Source organism: Etheostoma spectabile, chromosome 4 (assembly GCF_008692095.1).
Source record: "Etheostoma spectabile isolate EspeVRDwgs_2016 chromosome 4, UIUC_Espe_1.0, whole genome shotgun sequence".
Taxonomy (NCBI): domain Eukaryota; kingdom Metazoa; phylum Chordata; class Actinopteri; order Perciformes; family Percidae; genus Etheostoma; species Etheostoma spectabile.
Genome location: NC_045736.1, coordinates 23,440,117 through 23,458,003, shown reverse-complemented (window position 1 = coordinate 23,458,003; position 17,887 = coordinate 23,440,117). Strand labels below are relative to the sequence as shown.

General features: G+C 41.1%; 2 protein-coding genes across 3 annotated transcripts; both read left to right on the top strand.

Moving 5' to 3' along the window:
• Nucleotides 1-181: 181 nt before the first annotated feature.
• On the top strand, nucleotides 182-9,646 carry evc (EvC ciliary complex subunit 1). The gene is made up of 20 exons (XM_032512713.1): nucleotides 182-741; nucleotides 862-963; nucleotides 1,208-1,294; nucleotides 2,221-2,444; nucleotides 2,570-2,654; nucleotides 2,769-2,867; nucleotides 2,994-3,122; nucleotides 3,261-3,422; nucleotides 3,525-3,741; nucleotides 5,213-5,361; nucleotides 5,460-5,558; nucleotides 5,649-5,861; nucleotides 6,058-6,167; nucleotides 6,342-6,543; nucleotides 6,688-6,912; nucleotides 7,014-7,149; nucleotides 7,498-7,600; nucleotides 7,717-7,843; nucleotides 7,953-8,049; nucleotides 9,162-9,646. The coding sequence occupies exons 1-20, from the start codon at nucleotides 562-564 to the stop codon at nucleotides 9,308-9,310; spliced, it is 2,895 nt and encodes a 964-aa protein (XP_032368604.1). The 5' UTR covers nucleotides 182-561; the 3' UTR covers nucleotides 9,311-9,646.
• Nucleotides 9,647-10,104: 458 nt separating this feature from the next.
• Nucleotides 10,105-16,631, top strand: LOC116687383 (major intrinsically disordered Notch2-binding receptor 1). Of its 2 annotated transcripts, XM_032512727.1 has the most exons (4): nucleotides 10,105-10,561; nucleotides 11,586-13,592; nucleotides 14,186-14,404; nucleotides 14,778-16,631. In XM_032512727.1, exons 2-4 carry the CDS (start codon nucleotides 11,595-11,597, stop codon nucleotides 14,970-14,972), a joined length of 2,412 nt encoding a protein of 803 aa, XP_032368618.1. In that variant the 5' UTR covers nucleotides 10,105-10,561; nucleotides 11,586-11,594; the 3' UTR covers nucleotides 14,973-16,631. The 2 variants fall into 2 exon arrangements, with proteins under 2 accessions (XP_032368618.1, XP_032368619.1); XM_032512728.1 differs by lacking the exon at nucleotides 10,105-10,561 and having other exon boundaries at nucleotides 11,367-13,592.
• Nucleotides 16,632-17,887: the final 1,256 nt, after the last annotated feature.

Below are 17,887 nucleotides of genomic sequence, written 5' to 3'. Positions count from 1 at the left end.
CCATCGGCATGATTAGAACTGTTGATACCTTAAAATATATTACTAAATATGCCAAAACGCCATAAAAAAGATCATGTTTATTAACATAATCCACCCGCCATTGCATCAATAATATTATGGTAAGCAGTTGTTTCTAATTTTCTACCAGGAATCTTTTTTTTGCTTTAATATTGAAGGGTAATGTCAAAATCTAGCTAGCTCGCCTGAGCTCTCCTGTCTTGACGCAGCTCGGTTCTTCTCATCTCCGTACACCCATTGGCTCCGAGCACCAATATGTCGTTTTGGAGAAAAAAAAGTTTTGCTGGAAGGAGTCGTTGCAAATTGTAGGTTGCTTGTGTTTCAAAATGTAAAACCCTTTAGAGCGTGAACTCGTTGAAAATCATATGCGATTATTTTTACAGTCCAAGTTATGTTGCTATGAGAGCAAGAAATTAAATCGTAAACAGTAAATTCACGTTACTTTCCTCGAGATAAGTTAACGTTAGCTAACGTAATATGTTGTCGAGAAAATGCTAACATTCATAACGTTAGCTAGCTAGTTGTCTTAACGTACATGAAAAAATGACACAGCAGGGCCTGATGGCGGGATGTCGCACTGATGTGTTGGTCAGTTTCTCCGAGTCGCTGCACGTCTACACAGGACTGTTAACGCTGGCTACAGTATGTGGAGGGCTTTCGGGAATATTAGCTGTTGCTCTTTTGTACGTCTTCTGTCTGAAGCCGTTGCTGTTGACGAGACAAGTAAGTTAAACAAATAACATGCAATCTCAGTTTCTCCTATCCACTCTTTCTTGACCACATCATCGATACATTACATTCAATCATTGGATGTCACCTTATTCTCGTGTATCGTCCCATTAGGGTTACAATGCAAGGCGGCTGCTTGAACCTGACAACAACCAAAGTGACTGTGTCAGTACCGGCAGAAAGGAGGCTCCAATAAGTGGCACCACCAATGACAAAGTATTATTCTCTTAAACATCCAAGACTGAGACTTATTGTAACTTTACACAGGTGGATGAACTAGTTACATTAAATATGTATTGGTAAATTGATGTTAAACATCTGGAAATGACTTTCAACCATTTTGAATTGTACAGCATAGGACGCCATTAATGCTTCAGTCAGGGTTACCCATTTTTTATGTTTACTAATTAACTTGCCACTAACAGTTAAAGTAACAGTTTATATCTGTTTCATTTTCTAGGAGAAGAAGCAGCCGCCTGTGAACAGTGATGTGGCTGCATTTGCATCCAGAGCAAAGGTGGTTTATCCTATCAACCAAAAATACAGAGTAAGTCTGCCTAAAGCAGAGGTGCCCACATTCTTTTATATGAAGGGCCAAAATGTATCTGGATGGAGGGCCACGGGCCACAAATAATATTTGGTGTTGAAGAATAACACAACTCTAGACATTTTCCGTAGACAAAACGTACTTATGTCATTTTAAAAGGAAGTTTGCCAGCACTGTGCTTTACATTGCAGTTAAACTCAAATTACATACTTTTTAACTGCACAAAATGTATTTTTTGTAGTCATTACTTTTAAAATAAGAGGAGAATAAGCATGAGCATTACCATTGCAATTCCTTAATTATGTTAATTATGTAAATAATGTATAATAACATTCCTTTAACTACGTAAATATCGTACAAATCCACTCTCCTTCTATTTCTTTATTTATATTTCTACTCTGATATTTATATTATTTGTGCAACTGCAACACAGAGTTTCCCTTCAGGGATCAATAAAGTATTTCTGATTCTGATTCTGATTGTGATGTCAAATCCATGGCAGGCCAAGACAAAGAGAGGATGGGCCAAACTTGGCCCACAGGCCCCAAATTGGGTGGCCTTGATCTAAAGCATATCATTGTAACATACACCTTCTGCCAGGTACACAAGGTGATAGACTCCTTACAAAACAACTAATATAAAGGCTTTATTTACTTGGCAACTGATTTTATACAGTATTTTTGTTTTGTTTTTAAGCACTAACAATTGTATAATTTGTAGTTTGACTTTAGACTAAAGAGTATTACATCTACAAAAAAAAGTTTTGCAAAATGTGTGCTGTTTTGTTAGAAGTGGTTGCATAACAGAACAGTAACCGGTTGCAAATCAATTCATGGGTGAGTAAGATATCATGTACGTAGTACGTTTCAATCAGTTGGTTTATGATTATCCTTTACTTACCTGCAACCTTTCGTTGAATCTGTCAGCCTTTAGCAGACGGAGCGTCCAATCCATCGCTGCATGAGCACTCCAAGTTGCCAGCAATGCCTAATGATGAGTTATCCACCTCCACGGACGGAGAGTCTCTGAGCCAAGAGCAGGACAACGACGACAGTAGTCAGTTCATCTCCTCCTCGGTGGTCCCCAAGAGCCTGCAGAACCAGAGCTTCACCAGGGTCTCTCACTACCCTCACTCACTGACACAACCAGAGTAGGAACCATTAATCTAACAGTCATCTCTAAATTACATAACCAAAACCATGCACCTTAACCTTAAAGCAAGTATGCACGAACCTGAGTTTGTTGGATGTGATGATGCTCTTGTTATCTCTGCAGTTTTGAGGGCAGGATCAGCCTTTACTGTTTGGCCCTGCAGGATATACAACAACATTGCTCCCAGCTTCAGGAAGAAAAATGTCTGGTGAGTTTTTGTCATTTTTTAAAATTAATACAGCTATGAAATAGTTATCAAGTATTTTGCTAAAAGTGCAAAACAAAATTGTTGTATTCTTCTTCTACTTTTATCCTGCTATAGATGTTTCTTCAAATGGTGAAAATAATATTCAGCTGTCATTTTCCAAAAGACAAAAATGCTGCTGACTTCACCAAAAATATTCTTGAAATACAAGAAAAGGTAGATCGAGGTCAGATGTCTATTACACATACATACATACATATATACATAAGTTTTGCAGTTCTTTATTGACTGTGCATAGAAACACTTACATAGAAAAGTATATGTTGTCATTTGTCATTTCAGGAACTGAATGAGCTGAAGAAACAGTTGTCAACAAGCCCCACTACCAGCGAGAAAAATGATGACGCTCCCTGTACTCTGGAAGAAATAGAGAGAGCCCAAAAAGATTTTCTTGAACACGGCCTTCAAGTGGTAAAAGCAAAAAGAAAACCTCGTAGAGCAAATTATTTAAAAATTACACTAATACTTATGATATACTAAATCTATTTGACCACCTTTATTTACTCTGACAGTTCTGACGGGAACATGAATGTCCATGTCTCTTCACAGTCCAGGTGTTTCGGCAAACAGGTGGAGGACTTGTGCCAGCATCTGCTGAAGAAGACCAGCATTTTCTCTCCAGATGAAGCCCAGGATGTGATTCTCTCTCTCATCCAGACTCTTTTGTTAGTAGAGAATCATCTGATGAACACACAAGAAGCTGATCTTAAGGTAAAGCAATGCTAGATATTGGTTTGCAGACAATTTATTTTGCTTTTCATCCCTTGTGTCATTGGGTGAGGAACTGACAATGTATTTTCCACTCCTTGTTAGAGAATCCAGCAAAAGTTGTTGTGGTGGGAGGAGCTGATGGGGCTTCTTCAATCCCAACCGGCCTTGCTAAGGCTGGAAGTGTCTGTGAGGCAGGGCTTAATAGCAACAACACTGGAGCAGCTGACAAGCGATGATGTCTTGACCTTTAGCCACATGGAAAAGATACTTTCAGAGGTCCAGGCAACTCTGACCGAAGGCCTTCGACAGTGTACTGAGGGTAAGACACGTGAAGAGGAAAATGATTTCACTTACATCTAAGGAAATTCACTGCAATGTACTAGCACTATTAGACAATAGACAAAGGGCATTTAATAGTAAGCATTTTGTGGGTAAAGCAAGTGCACTACTTTCTGGTGGCAGGTAGCAGTGGACGATGTATAGCCTACTTTTCACATTTAAATGACATACTCTTTCAAAATAGACAATTTTCTAGGAATCCTCTTCAGCTCCTCAAATAAGGTCAGGTTCTTTTAGGACATAATATGTTTTGCACTCTTAGTGCACCCCGGTCTCTCATGGAAAATCTTTCAACATAACGATTGACAAAGATTGTTGCTGTTGATCTATTGTTTAATAAAAAACATGTTATTAATGCTTAGATAATCAGTTTTTACATTAGTTAGCAAAGTCCTTTATCTTTTGGTCTTATTTTAGTTTTCTTTATCTTCTGGGTTTATTTTACAATAGATTACTCTTATGGGCTGCTTGCCTCTCCAAGTACAAATGGTGAGGGATATTGAATAGCTATTTTGAACCATGTAACTGTTTAAAACAACAACAAGACAATATTGACTGTCCCTCAAAATTAAAGACACAGGGATTCTTTATAGACAACAGGATTCAACAACCTTATAGGATATAGGTTTATTAGAGCATACAGCAATACAGCCACTGTTGTAAAGTGAGGACAAGTGCAGGGTAGCTCAGTGAAGCTTGAGGAAGACAAGACCTCTTACTATTAGGTCGTTGTTACTGCTCTTCATAGACCAGAAAGAAAATTGATTTTCTTGAATTGAATTGAATTTTTGATTTAAACATTCATTTTCCTGCAGCAACAACAATTCCACAATAAGAGCCACTAAATGGCACAAAGCTAGGTTACAACAACAGTTTAAGTTTCTCAGAATTTATGAGGTGCACCTGAAAATATAATGTAAAATGTATTCTTCAAAGAGTTGGTGTTTAGGTAATTCTGAATATATTGCCACTCACATACTAATTTATTACAAGAACAATTCATATTAATGAACATTTATTTATTTATACCACAGTCATCTACCTGGCTTTACAAACTAGCCAGGCTCCGCCCTCCTACGTACTTCTTCTAAATTTAGATTTTCCTTCAGTACTCCGTCTAGGTTTGCGGTATATTCTTGGGTTTTCTCTGGTCAAATCTTTACCGGTCCAATCAGCGAACAGAGGGAGTGACTGAGAACAATGACATTGAGGTTGTGTACTACTTTGAGTTGTAGTATTGTAATGACGGCGGAGAAAGATGGGACCGAAGCCATTCGGTCCGTTGTGGCAGCACTGCCAAATATCCAGAGGTCAAAGCCCAAGCATGAACAATCTTTGCTGAGTTTTGTTGGTGGCCGTGATGTTGTGGCCCTCCTCCCCACGGGGTTTGGGAAACGTTAGTTTCCAGCTCGCTCCGTTAGTGGTGAAGGAGTTGTTTGATCATGTTGCAGAGTGTACAAGGAAGACGAAAGAGCTGGTGAATGACAATTGCAGCAGAATGGAGTCCAAGAAGAAGAAGCTTTTGAGGAGCCAAACCAAGGAGAAGAGCTGCGCCCTGAAACTGAGACAGCCTCATGGTGACCTACAGCAGCTCACCAAGGTAAAAACATGTTGCTTCCTTACTTCAATATGTAGACATATATATATCTCCTCCCCCCCCACTGGTATCAAAATGTCGAGCTGTAACCTTTCCTGCAGGTGTACCAGGAGCTACTAGTGAAGCACAGGCAACAGATTTCTGACTTGGAGCAGCAGCAGGACAACAGGGTGGCTGAAGCCCTCTGTGACCATTGGAAGGTAAGAGATCAAAAACTGCATTTTGTATTTTTGTGCATACTTGTGTGAGTGTATTTTCATTATTTTTTATGTACGTTATTGTATTGGCAGAAACTCCGTGCCTCCTGGTCAAAGAGGCTTGGAGAGATAGCCAAGGACATTTTCCTCACTGCTGTTCCTGCCCAGTCAAAGGTCTCTGCTGAGCGCTGCGAGAATCTATGGTTGGATCTGGAGCAGGAGCTGGTTGCACAGCTGCAGCAGGCAGAGTGCACTGCCAAGGTGCAACTGGAGGACATGAGGGCTCAGCTGGATAAAGATGAACAGGTAGACACCATCTGGTGGATCAGATACATACAGCCTATCTATCAGTGCTTGGTACTTTGATTTTTTCATCAATACGTTTTTCACGTTTGTTTTTAAACTGTTTCTGTCTCTTAAATGTAAGTACATGAGATATTTCCACAAGTTTAACTAGGCTAAAAGCTTTCCATTGTTTCTAACTGAGCCTCTTTCTCTGTAGCTGTGGAGTGAGGAGATGGCTCTGGTGCAGGCCTGTCTTAAACATCTGAGCGAACAACAGATGACGATCCTCCGAGCCATGTTGGCCAGACAGAGCTACACACTCAACAGGTACGATTGGAAGACTTCTGTCAAAATGTGTGTACGCCATGAAACATTACCTCATGCAAATAAAAAGGAAATCTGCACTAACACACCTTTCTTCTATCCACTTATGGCCTCCACAGTATCAAAATCAATCTTTATGAGTTACTTGGAAATAATGCAACATCATCTTCTTCTCAGCAACGTTGGGAGGTTGATAGAGAAGAAACATGAGCACCTGTTGGTGGCGGTGCAGAGGTACTTTGTGGTCAGGCACTTCTGTTTGCACATGCTGAAGGAAATGAGGCTGTCCAAGCTGAAAGCACTCTCTCAGACTGATTTCAGGGCTGTGCTAATGGAAGATCCAAGTAAAAGCCAGTCCTGTGTCAATTCAGCTCTCAAGGTGGGATAAATGTAGTCTTTTTTATTAATACATTCTTTGAAGCACCTCAAAAACCGCAAAATACATTATGTCTCCTCCTATTCACTTATCTAACGTAATAGCTCAAGTTCACAGCAGATTGTTGTTGTCCCATGCCAATCACAGAATAGCAGTGCCAGCCTAGCAAAGAGGCATCTGGGTCCAGAGAGTCAGCTGGTGGGCCACAGCTTCCAGCAGGAGTTTCTTTCTGAACTGGAAACAGGGACGGAGCTTCTTCAGAGCCATGCACAGCTGGTGTTAGGCAACGCCCTCAGCCACGCCATCCAACAGATGATGGAGACCCCACCCACTGAACCGCAGACCTCTCCCAAACAGGACAATGGCTTGAAGGTAAGGTTTGGGTTATGGATTAGAATTAACTTTCTTTGGCTTGTTGCTTTAGGTATGTTTGCTAAGCACATTAGAGTAAAACAAAAAAAAATCTCATTTAGAACCACCTGATAGAGGCTGCCTCAGAGAGTGTGTATGTGACCAAAGATTCTCTCACTGCACTGGTCCAAAGCTACTATTCCCACCTACAGGACATCATCAAGAAATTACAGCAGGATCAGTCAAACATAAACCACGGTGAGATGACAACCACAACACACATGCACATGTCCACATCTGTATAAACTCTGTTTTAGATGCTGTAGCGACTGTGCCCTTACTTATCTTGACAAAATGTACTGTATGTAATAGATGCTACATTTACAGTATTTCATTAAGTCATAGGGAAAATATTTGCAATAGTACAATGAGGACTGTGTTAGACATGTTATACACTGCCTTGTTATCTTATCTAAAGTAGACAATAGTAGATAGTGTTTTAAGTAGAAAAAACACGATGCAGAATCTACTGTGTTAGTTTTATTTTATTTTATTACATTTATTTTATTATTTATTTGATGAATGCATTTAATACTGTTCCTTCAGAGGTGAATGAGAAACATGAGAGGAGCAGTCAGCTGAACAGATCCTTGCTGAGGGAGCTGGTGAACTGGGGCAAAAAACCCAACTCTGCTGAGTTTCAACAGAGGTGCAACAATCGTGCACCACAATACCGCTTCCGCACTACACACTTTGTCTGCACTACACACTTTGGTCAGTCTTAAATACATATAATAATGTCATAATGTTTTTCTTGTGTGTCAGGGTTGAACGCCACAAAAGGAGGGTGTTGGAGCAGTGTGATCTGGACCAGGAAACGATATATGAGGAACTGAGGCGGAAGAAAATAGCCCAGGATCAGAACATGAAAAAAATCAAAGCACAGCTGCTGGTTAGTATGTTTCACATCTTCTGTACTTCCTTGTGTGACTAAACATATATAACTTGATTTAAAATGGTGCAGTAATTTTTTGTAAGCAATGTTTTTTTGTGTCCATTAGGAGGCAGAAGACAGCTTCATAACTGAGCTAGCAGCCCTGGCCCGGGTCTCTCTCCACAGACCAGACCCAGAACCCAGCGATGAGGAGGACAACACTGGTAAGCACTAGGGGTGGTCCGAGTACCCGGCTGAAACGAGTATCCGGTACGGATAAAGCACTTTTGCCGAGTACAAGTATTATACGAGTAATATGAGTCAATATCCGTGCTCGGATTGAATAAAACTCCTCAACTCCCCCCCCCCGCCTACAAACCCGCTTGGATCAATCACACACACACAGAACATGGAGAAATGCGCTCTCTCGCTCTCTCTCGCTCTCTCTCTCGCTCTCTCTTGCTCTCTCTCTCTCTCTCTCTCTTGCTCGCTCTCTCTCTCTCTCTCTCCCGCTCCGTCAGTCAATCGGGTCTGCGGATCTGTTCCGTTAACGTTTAGGGTTTCTTCAGCTTCAGGTTTGTTTTTAACTTCGGTTTGTAGTCCTTACATAGTAACCAGTAGATTTCTGGTGAACGTGGGTTTCAGACGTGCTGCTTGGTTTAAATGTGACTCCCGTTGCGTCTCTGCCATCGGAGATTTTTTTTTTTTACTGTCAGCTGCCCCCCGCGCCCCTCTCTCTGTGTCTCTCTCTTACTCACACACACACACACACACATATCCTACCTGGTGTGGAAATAAAAAAAAAAAAGAACCAAAAAATAAAAAATCACACTGATCATAAAAAAATAAAAAGTTAAAAAAAGAAAGTTATATTGAGTATGAAAACTCTTGTTCATTACATTTTACTTCATAATTGCAACCGCATGTGTTGTATTCATTGTTGCAAAACGTTCTGTATATAGTTTGTTTGTTACCATGACAACACCATTGATCTGAAGCTCGATGCTGTCATGTAAATAGTTTTCAAATCAGCAATAAATATAACAATTTTTGATCAACCCATATCAATTGCATGCTTAAATAACATACCGGTTAAAGTCCCGCACATTTCAAAGAACCTGACCCACTTCCGGGTTAAATCTGACCACTTCCGGTTTAGGCCCCGCCCAGTCCGAGTACGGATCCGGATACACATAATTCATGTGGTAAACAGATACAGATACAGATAATGCTGTACTCGCTCATCCCTAGTAAGCACCTTTTTTAGCTCAGATAGGAAATATATGTATTCACCACTCCTCTGTCTCTGTCCTTCATGGTGTCATATTTTCAACAGGTAATGAGAGTGCTACTACATTGGACCTGTTGTCCATGAACCCAGCATTAGATCCAGCCTTGAATCCTTCACTGACCCCAACGATTGTAACCCCAGTGGTGAAATCCAAACCAAAGAAGAAAAGAGAACGAGAATCTCATCTCAGCTGAAATCTTAACACAGTAGTGTTCACATATTCATGCAGTCATGACATGTAAAAAAAGTTTACTCTTATTATAGTTGGTGCATCAGGAAGTATTGCCACTACTTTGTCTGCTGGTACAGATTTGGTTGTTAGGAAGGTACCTCAGCTTTGTTTGCATTAAGCCAGAGGGATCTGCCTAATTTATGTATAAGTGGACTGTCCAGTCTAATTTAAAATTTTCTAGGAGTGTGATTGAATTAGGTTACTGAAATGTTGCAATGACAAAAACAATGTATTTTTCTCAAGTAGTCTGTATTTTAGTAAATTCCATGTACCATCAAAAATGCAATAAAATAACAGCAGATTATCTTTTGAATGCATTATTTAACGTTTGTACTTCTTTCTCTTGGTATACAAAAGTACCATGCTGCAGGCCTGACAGTTATATATTATTATCCTATACCTACACATACCACGGCTCACTTACTGCATTGATTTCCAGTGATTCTTGAGTACATGGGATGATGGATGTGCTCCTCTGCTGTGAGCTGTGAGCTTTCAGATGAATTAGAGATGTCCATTGTGATTGTAGTGGAGTGCTACTACTCGCCGATGAAAGCCTTGCCCTTCTCTTGCTCTAATGGAGTTTTAAGTACAACCATTTATGGATGATAATGCAGAGTAATGGTGAAAAGTCTGGGAGGGCTGAAGCCTAGTAGGTAGTTCTGTGTGTAGGCAGCAATCTAGCTGGTATCATACCTTATGGCTTAATATCAGTGTAGAGTGTCAATTAGCTAACATACATTTTTAATCTGTCCTTAATTCCTGTGCTCAATTTCATAATCATAAACCAATCATTGCTATGGCACTCTAAGAAAATATGCTCCTGGACCTGACCCACTCATACACACTGGAGTATCCTGTCAACAGGGGGTTTCTTCTCCAATGCATCAATCAGAAAAGTGGTGCATTGATGACTTCAACACTTGTGTCGTCGCTGATCTTTGGTGAGGGTAAACCGTTTGGATGTATTTTCAGGTCCCTTAGGGGGCTGCAAGGACTTGTGGGAAGATGACCTGATTTCTAATTTTCTCCTCTCCTGCCTGAGCTGTGGGCTAGGCGCTGTTACAAACAGAGAAGCCATGAAAGAAGTGTGACAGTATGAGCCACGCAGAATCTATATGGAATACGGCCTCGCTAACGGCGTAAAACTGGATTTTATTTGTCAATTTTCATGGACGCAGACGTGACTGTAACTGTCTTTCAGTAGATTCAGGTAAGTGGAAATACTCCTAGGCTGACCTCTTAAGCTACACCAGAGATGCTGAGAACCCACATAGCAGTTCCAACACTGCCATGTTATTGGTTTTGTTCCAGCTGAAACACAAACGGGGACTCGCGGTAGAGATTGTCCTACCCTTTCTACAGGAAAAGGGAATTAGTTCCAGAATGCATGTTCGTACATTCATCGACACATCCCGCGTTTGTTCAGTAAAGTGGCGACTATGCCCTGAGGCTGATATTAGAAATGACAAGATTAAAAGTGTCCAGCGAGAAAGATGTGCGCAGTGAGACGGCGTCACCAGGTCAGATGATTGGTTATTTTAGGGCCCAAAATTAAGGTCGCTTTCTAAATTCCCTCTCACAGGGCTTTTTTTTCTCCATTCGAGCTAACAATTTGATTGATTCTACTTCGACATATTTTTGACCAATTATATGATTATATGCTGATACAGTATCAGATCTGAAACACTGTTAATTTAAGTGAAACTTGTACTTTAAGTAATTTAAAGGTAGAACTGCTTCCCAATTTATTTTAATACAAAACGTCCGACGTTATTAGTACCATCGTTTTATTGCTATTATTAACATGTAATATTCTATAATAATATAACTTGTAATGATCTATAATCATTTATTTAATTTATAAAGTAATACTTAGTAATGTGTTTCTTTGCTTTATTGTTCATATAAACATGTAATATACAATGCTACACAACATATATATTGTATGTACTATACAACTTATTATTATTATTATTATTATTATTATTATTGTTATATGTTCATTAAATGTTCAATAAACTGTTTTCTTGCATTAAAGAAAGAGAGATGGTGTTTAAGATTACCATGCATTTAACAGATTGGATATGAAACTTAATTGGAATAATGTGTATGTCTTTTTATATTGCCTTAATAGCTTTTTATGTGTTATGTAAATCACTTTGAATAACCTGTTTGAAAAGGGATATACAAATAAACTTGCTCTGCCTTGGTAACTGCCTGGTTTTCCCTTTCAGGTGAAAGCCATGTCTAACCTGCAGCAGGAATACCCTGGGGTCCTTCTGGAGATCCTGGAGGAACTGGCCAATATGCGCCAATGGCTGACCTTCCAGGATCTTTGTCGCATGGTCAGCACCCGCTTTGACCTGGAGCCCCTCATCGAGCTCAGGAGTTTGCTGTTTGCTGCTGCCAGCAATGACCCCTGTTTCCCAGCTACTCTCTTCAGAGACCGGGTATCCACCAGAGGCCAAGGGCTGTCACCCATAGGTGTCGCTGCTGACATTGTAACTATCTTCAATCTCATTCAGATGACGGCTGGGGCTCCTGATGGCAGCCATCCAATGAGAGCCCAGATGGTCCTCCCTGTCGACCAGTCCCCAGGCCCCAGTCTGCCTGGAATACATCAGCTGAACATTTCTGGTCGAGAAAGAGCACGTGCCCACTCTGACTCCGGTGGCAGGCCTATCGATCAGCACTTGCTGTTTCCAAGATCGAATTACTCTGCCCACAAGCGAGCAAGTCTTCCCCCCGATCCCATCTCACTTGTGTCCTCTCCTCCAATCAGGACGAGGGCTGTGTCTTTTGACTTGCCTCACACCACACTTTTGTACCCAAGTGGTCAAATCCCAAACGAGGAAATTAAGAATATCTACCTGCCTTTGGAGACAGACAGTGAGTCTAGTGGCGATTCTGTGCCGATGGAGGTGTTTGAGGATGAACAGGGATCGTCCGTCAACCAGAAGAGAAACATCTTTAGGAAGGACTTCCATAACCAGCCGCCTCTAATACCCCAGGTAACTGTTAACAGTGAGTCTCCCAGTCCCAAACAGGGTAAGATAGGCTTCGACAATCACAGTTTTGAAACAATCCCAAATCCTTACTCATCACCAGCAACAGTCAACCAATCGACAGAGCAGCGGGCTAAACATGAGAACCTTGATGACCTACAGGACTCAACATACTTCGGACCCCGGTCAGTCCCAGAGTGGTCCCCCCGACACCTTCAACCTCCCAGGACCCAGAGGCCCATCTGGAGCAACAAGAGTCACAGTCTAGAGGACCGGATAGGCCTGGGCAGCTGTGGAATGGGGATGGGATCGCAAGTGGGGCAACTTCCAAGACGATCAACTCCTGCAATCAGCAATTTGGGGGGGTCTTCAGGAGCGGAGAGTGGGAATAGTGGATTGCCAAGTGGAAGTGATGGAGTCAAGGCTCAAGGAACCCAGACAGACCAACCGGACACCCGCCGCCTCCGTAGCCTGGTCCACGCTGATCGCCTCTCCTTTATGACCTCATTAGACGACCCTGAGTTTGCTGAAGATGACATCAGTGCCATCTTTCGTTTCTTAGATGACATAAGCATGTGCGGTTCCACTGGAGTCTTGCACCCTACCGATGGATCAGGGGCCATTAATCAGGACACCCCCGAGGCCAGACGTGGCCGCCTAGGTCAACTCCAAAGGCTTTTCCATTCTCTGGAAAGTAGTGATGATGGGCTTAAGGCCGGTGTCTGTAAACTGCTGCTCCGAATGAGCCAGATAGAAAGACAACTGGAGTCACTGAATGATGTAAAGGCTGAGATTTCCCAGGTACTGTCTGCACTGCAGCGGTTGGATGAAAAGATCCAGCAACCTATCGGTGGAGATGGACAAGGCACTGGTGGGCGATGGCTGGAGCCTCTCAGTGGTGTGTCCTCCTTTATGAGCCACCCAATAACTCCTTCTGAGTCATCTGAGCCTCAGCCTCTGTCTGTGTCTGAGCATCTTTTTCCAGGGATCAGCACTAGTAGTCTGGACTGGAACCAGTGGAATACTCCTGGGGAGAAAGCAGAAAGCAGCAAGAGTCAAGCTGATTCAAAGGGGAGGAAAGAAGGGAAGAAGGATGCATCATCTCGTCGTACCTCCAAAACTCAACCTGAAGAAAAAAGTGTCTCTGATTCCAAACAATTGAATGTCTCTAACTCGGCAAGAGACTGGACAGTGTCATTCTCGAAAAGTAAGGATGGCAAAGCTTCACATGGAAAGGTACAGTAATTTTACTGTGTACATTTATTTGTATTTTCCATGAAGTAATAACTGTTAGATGAGAGACGAGTCAGCATACGGGCAGCAGTTTTTTAAGAGATTCAAAAGGTAGTACAATACTCACACTATCTGTACTGTACATCCATGCTGTGCAACCACAAAATGTGTGCCTGAGTAGCTGGCCCTGTTGAATGCTGGGTAGACACATGTGATTGTGTGGTCGGTTGACATGCTAATCAGGCCACTTTGTGGGGTGTTGGTTTGAACCTTTACAGTGAATGCTTGACGTTATTTATATGCACAACAAGCCGTTGGCAATTAAAATCTCAGATCTTAGGCTCCTTCTAACAATGCTTAATAAATATGTATACAAAGAAATCACGCATGTAAAAAGTGAGAATCTAAAACATGAAATAATGTTATTAATGAAATAAAGTTAAAATATAGGGATAAACTATAATGTATAATAAAATGATATATAGCACTGTTTGGTCAGTGCTGCAAAGAAGCATTTCACAAATGTGTAAAGGTTTAAAATAGGTGTTGAATATACAGACAATATAAAATCTGTGTTTGGCCCATTTTCCTTCTAGGCAGATCAATCAGGCAGCACGACTAACCTAATCTCCAAAAAATCCTCCAACCTGGTGGAACAAGTGTTTAACTCGTCCCTGTTCCGTCACAAAGACAGCAGTCTGACAGGTGGACTAACTTCTGGGAATATCCTGGACCCCAGATTGTCTGAGGGGAGAGGGAGGCCCATATGGACCGTAGACGACAAAGAGGCACGTATTTCCCCTTTGGACTTACAGGTAAGATTTGTTGGCTTTGTAAGGGCTACATTAGTTAAAACATTGAATATCATTCTGCTTTCTGGCATATCTTTTATATAAATTCAGTAGGTTTAGTCTATCAATGACTAAATATGATATGGTTTCTGGATTGTTTTAGTGCAATATATGTATTTATAAATACATCATGCAGGCTCAAGAAAAGTGGGGGTAGATAACATAAACATAATTCAGTGTCATAAAATAGCACATCACAAATGAATGATGCATAGTAGGAAAGAGTATACAATGTTTGAATTCCTTAAACATCTCAGATTGCAATATGGATTTGTATTTAATCTGCATGAGTTTATATCTGCTCAGACAAATCTTTATAAGGCATCGTGTTCCTCAGACCCAGGAGTCTCTGAACCCCAACAACATGGAGTTCTGGATGGATGACATCTATACTCCAGGCTATGATGCTCTACTAAGGCGTAAAGAGGCTGATCTCCGCAGAGCCAAGGTCTGCAAGCTGCTTGCACTCATTGCCACTGCAGTAACTATCATACTTATCATCGTTATTCCCATTTGCACCATGGGGTCATGAAGAATCTTACAAAAGATTCCACATTGTTGCCTGTTTTAATTTTAATTATTTATTTTCAGCAGCTACATGCTGTACACAGGAGAATGCACGCCATTCACATGGAGATAAGTAGATACGAGACATGTGACACTGGATTGGTGATCAGTTAACATTCATTAACTCCTTACACTTCACTGCATGCAGCAACATTATAAAATAGCAGGATTCGAGCTGTAGCTTACTAATCACACCGAGTCACTCCCTCGTGCAGTTACAATAAATTGTAAGTAATCTCCCATGCCAAGTTTTCTCTTCCTTTTATACGTCATTTTTGTGGCTGCGAAAGGAAGTATTTAAGGATGAATGTTTTAAATAATTTAAAAATATATTTGAGAGGATATGTTGAAACTAGTAATACTGAGCCAATGCAAAAGTGTTTTTTTCTCATTTTGCCTGCTTTTTTCTGAGAAACAACACTATTTCAAATGCATTGTGAAACAGTTTTATCCTTGAGCACTGCCTAAAGCATGATTTACGCTTCTGCATTAAATCTACACCGTGGCTATGTACGTAGGTACGTGAAGACATGGACCCTACACCGGACCCTAGCCTGACATGCACCCCTTGAAAAATGTAACTACACGTCGCAGCGAAGCACGTCGCTCGGTCGTGGCTTGGTAGCATTGCATTTCCCCCTACTCACTTCCTGATTCACCTTCTCCATAACACACATAAAGTCAAGGGGAGGGTTAAGTTTTCCAGCTACATATTTACCACCGTGGTTAGAATGCACAGGGGAGACACTTTGTGTCTCTCACTATAGCCTCTTTCCGAACAGTGGGATTTTTGCAGTTCCTAGAACATAGTCCTAGAACCATTTTTTCTGTGTGTTTCGACTCAACCAATTTGGGGATTTTTAAGTTCCTCTGACCACAGTTCCTGTAAGTCTTTCATCTCCTACTTCAGGGCAGGGTCTTTTCGCTGTTCCCTTTTCCGCATAGGAACCTAGGTCAACGAGAGTCGGGTTTCCGGTACAGACAGACCAACAACGGGACAATTTTAACAATTTTTGCCATCTTCTTCATCACTAATTTCACTTCTGATAACGATTTAGGCGAGAAATAAACTGTTTAGATTAAGAATATAGGCAGTAATGCAAAAATTTTGGCGAATTGACAGTTTGCGTCAAAGTTTTCGAAATTGAGAAGCTCCACAAAGTGATGCAACTGCCGGCGCCGCTAGCTCATCACTTGTCCAGTTATGCTTGGAGACCCCGCTGTAAGCTGGAGGTCTCAGACGGACGGTTTTGGGGGAGAGTAGTTTGTAGAACTGTTTAAATATGGACTATTCCCATAACGTTCCTGTGACTACCTGGTCGGAAAGCGGCTCATGACTCTAGAGTCACTACTCGCTCTGAAGCTAATCACTGTCACTCTCTCATTTGCGCTACCACACACTCCCCACACACACACACACACACACACACACACAGGCCCTGCTATTTTCTCGACATTGATGCACACACCACCGCACAAGTGTAAACTTCAGGCCACTTATGTAGGCTACGACAAAAGCTCTGCGTGAAGCCTTCGCACAACCACAAATCACGCTTGCTCTATCTTGCTGTTCATCAACATCACAGGGCTTATTTGACTTTTCTGTAATATTAAAGTTTTATCAGTACATAACAGTTTTACATTTACAGTTCATAAAGTGTGACATATTATTTATGAGGAGCTTTTTTTTTTTACTTTCTTGTTCTTTTTTTAATCAACAAGATATAGGCTACTGCTTAAAAATAACACAAACAAATATTTTTAAGTTCTCTCCCATTTTTCAAACTAAAAAAATAAGCTGTTTAATTCACTTGTGAATCTGTTTGGGTTGGATGTTCATCAAGTGTAAGGTTTTAAAACCTGGAAGATTTGTTGTGGAAGTACTGAAGGAAAGAGGGAGCCTTTTCCAGTAAACATGCTCTGAGTGGAAGATTCCACTTGTAATTTAATTGATGCGCTGTTTGGAGTGCACCTATGTACATTATCGTATTACTCTACTCACTTGGCTAGAGCATTTCCACACACCTGCAGACTCACTCACCAATAAATTCATCTGGGCTGCTTTTACAGACGATAAAAGTAGTCTTGCCAGCGGTGTGACATTCCAGTTTGTAAAAACATCCCGTTAACTCGGGAGACATTACCTTTCAATTGACTTTTTGTGCCGGACTGTAAAATCTAAGGGGGTTGACACAACGACATGCACACTTTTAAAATATAATGAAATTCATTGATATGTCCTAAATTAAAAGTATCTTGTGACGCTTGTAGTGTTCCTTTTATGTTTATACGGTGTCAATAGGACTCTAAGTTGAGGCTATAATGCCATGTACAATGTGCATGATAGTGTGGTCGAAATAAGAGGCATACTTTGCAATACAACCCTATCAGTAACAAAATAGAGATGTTCAAAAACCAAAACTTTCTCAACACTCTTCTATTGAAGGGCTAATGTATTGGATTGCATAACAATTTCTAGGTGTTCATGTTTTTCTGTCCATTCCCTTTACATTTATATGGATGATTTTGTTTCTGTTCAACAATAGATAAGCACTTTTCTCAATGTTTACACAAAGAGGACAGAAACTATGCACAATGGGGGAAAAACTACTGTGTATCAAAAAGCTTGTTTCATTTATCTGAAAGCAAGTGAAGTTGAAGGGTCTGGATAGTGTGCACAAATATGAACAGGATGTATAGCGGGTGTGTTCTGCTTCAGTGCATCCTGCTAAGTAGATGTTTATCTGCCAAGTGTTCCCCATGAGGCAGTTTGTGGATCCATTACCCTTCCAATGGTGCCACTGAGAAGGCCTAACCAGTCAGCACAATCTGTGGTGCTTCCTCTGAAACTTTGGTGCATTAGAGTCTCCTGATACTGTT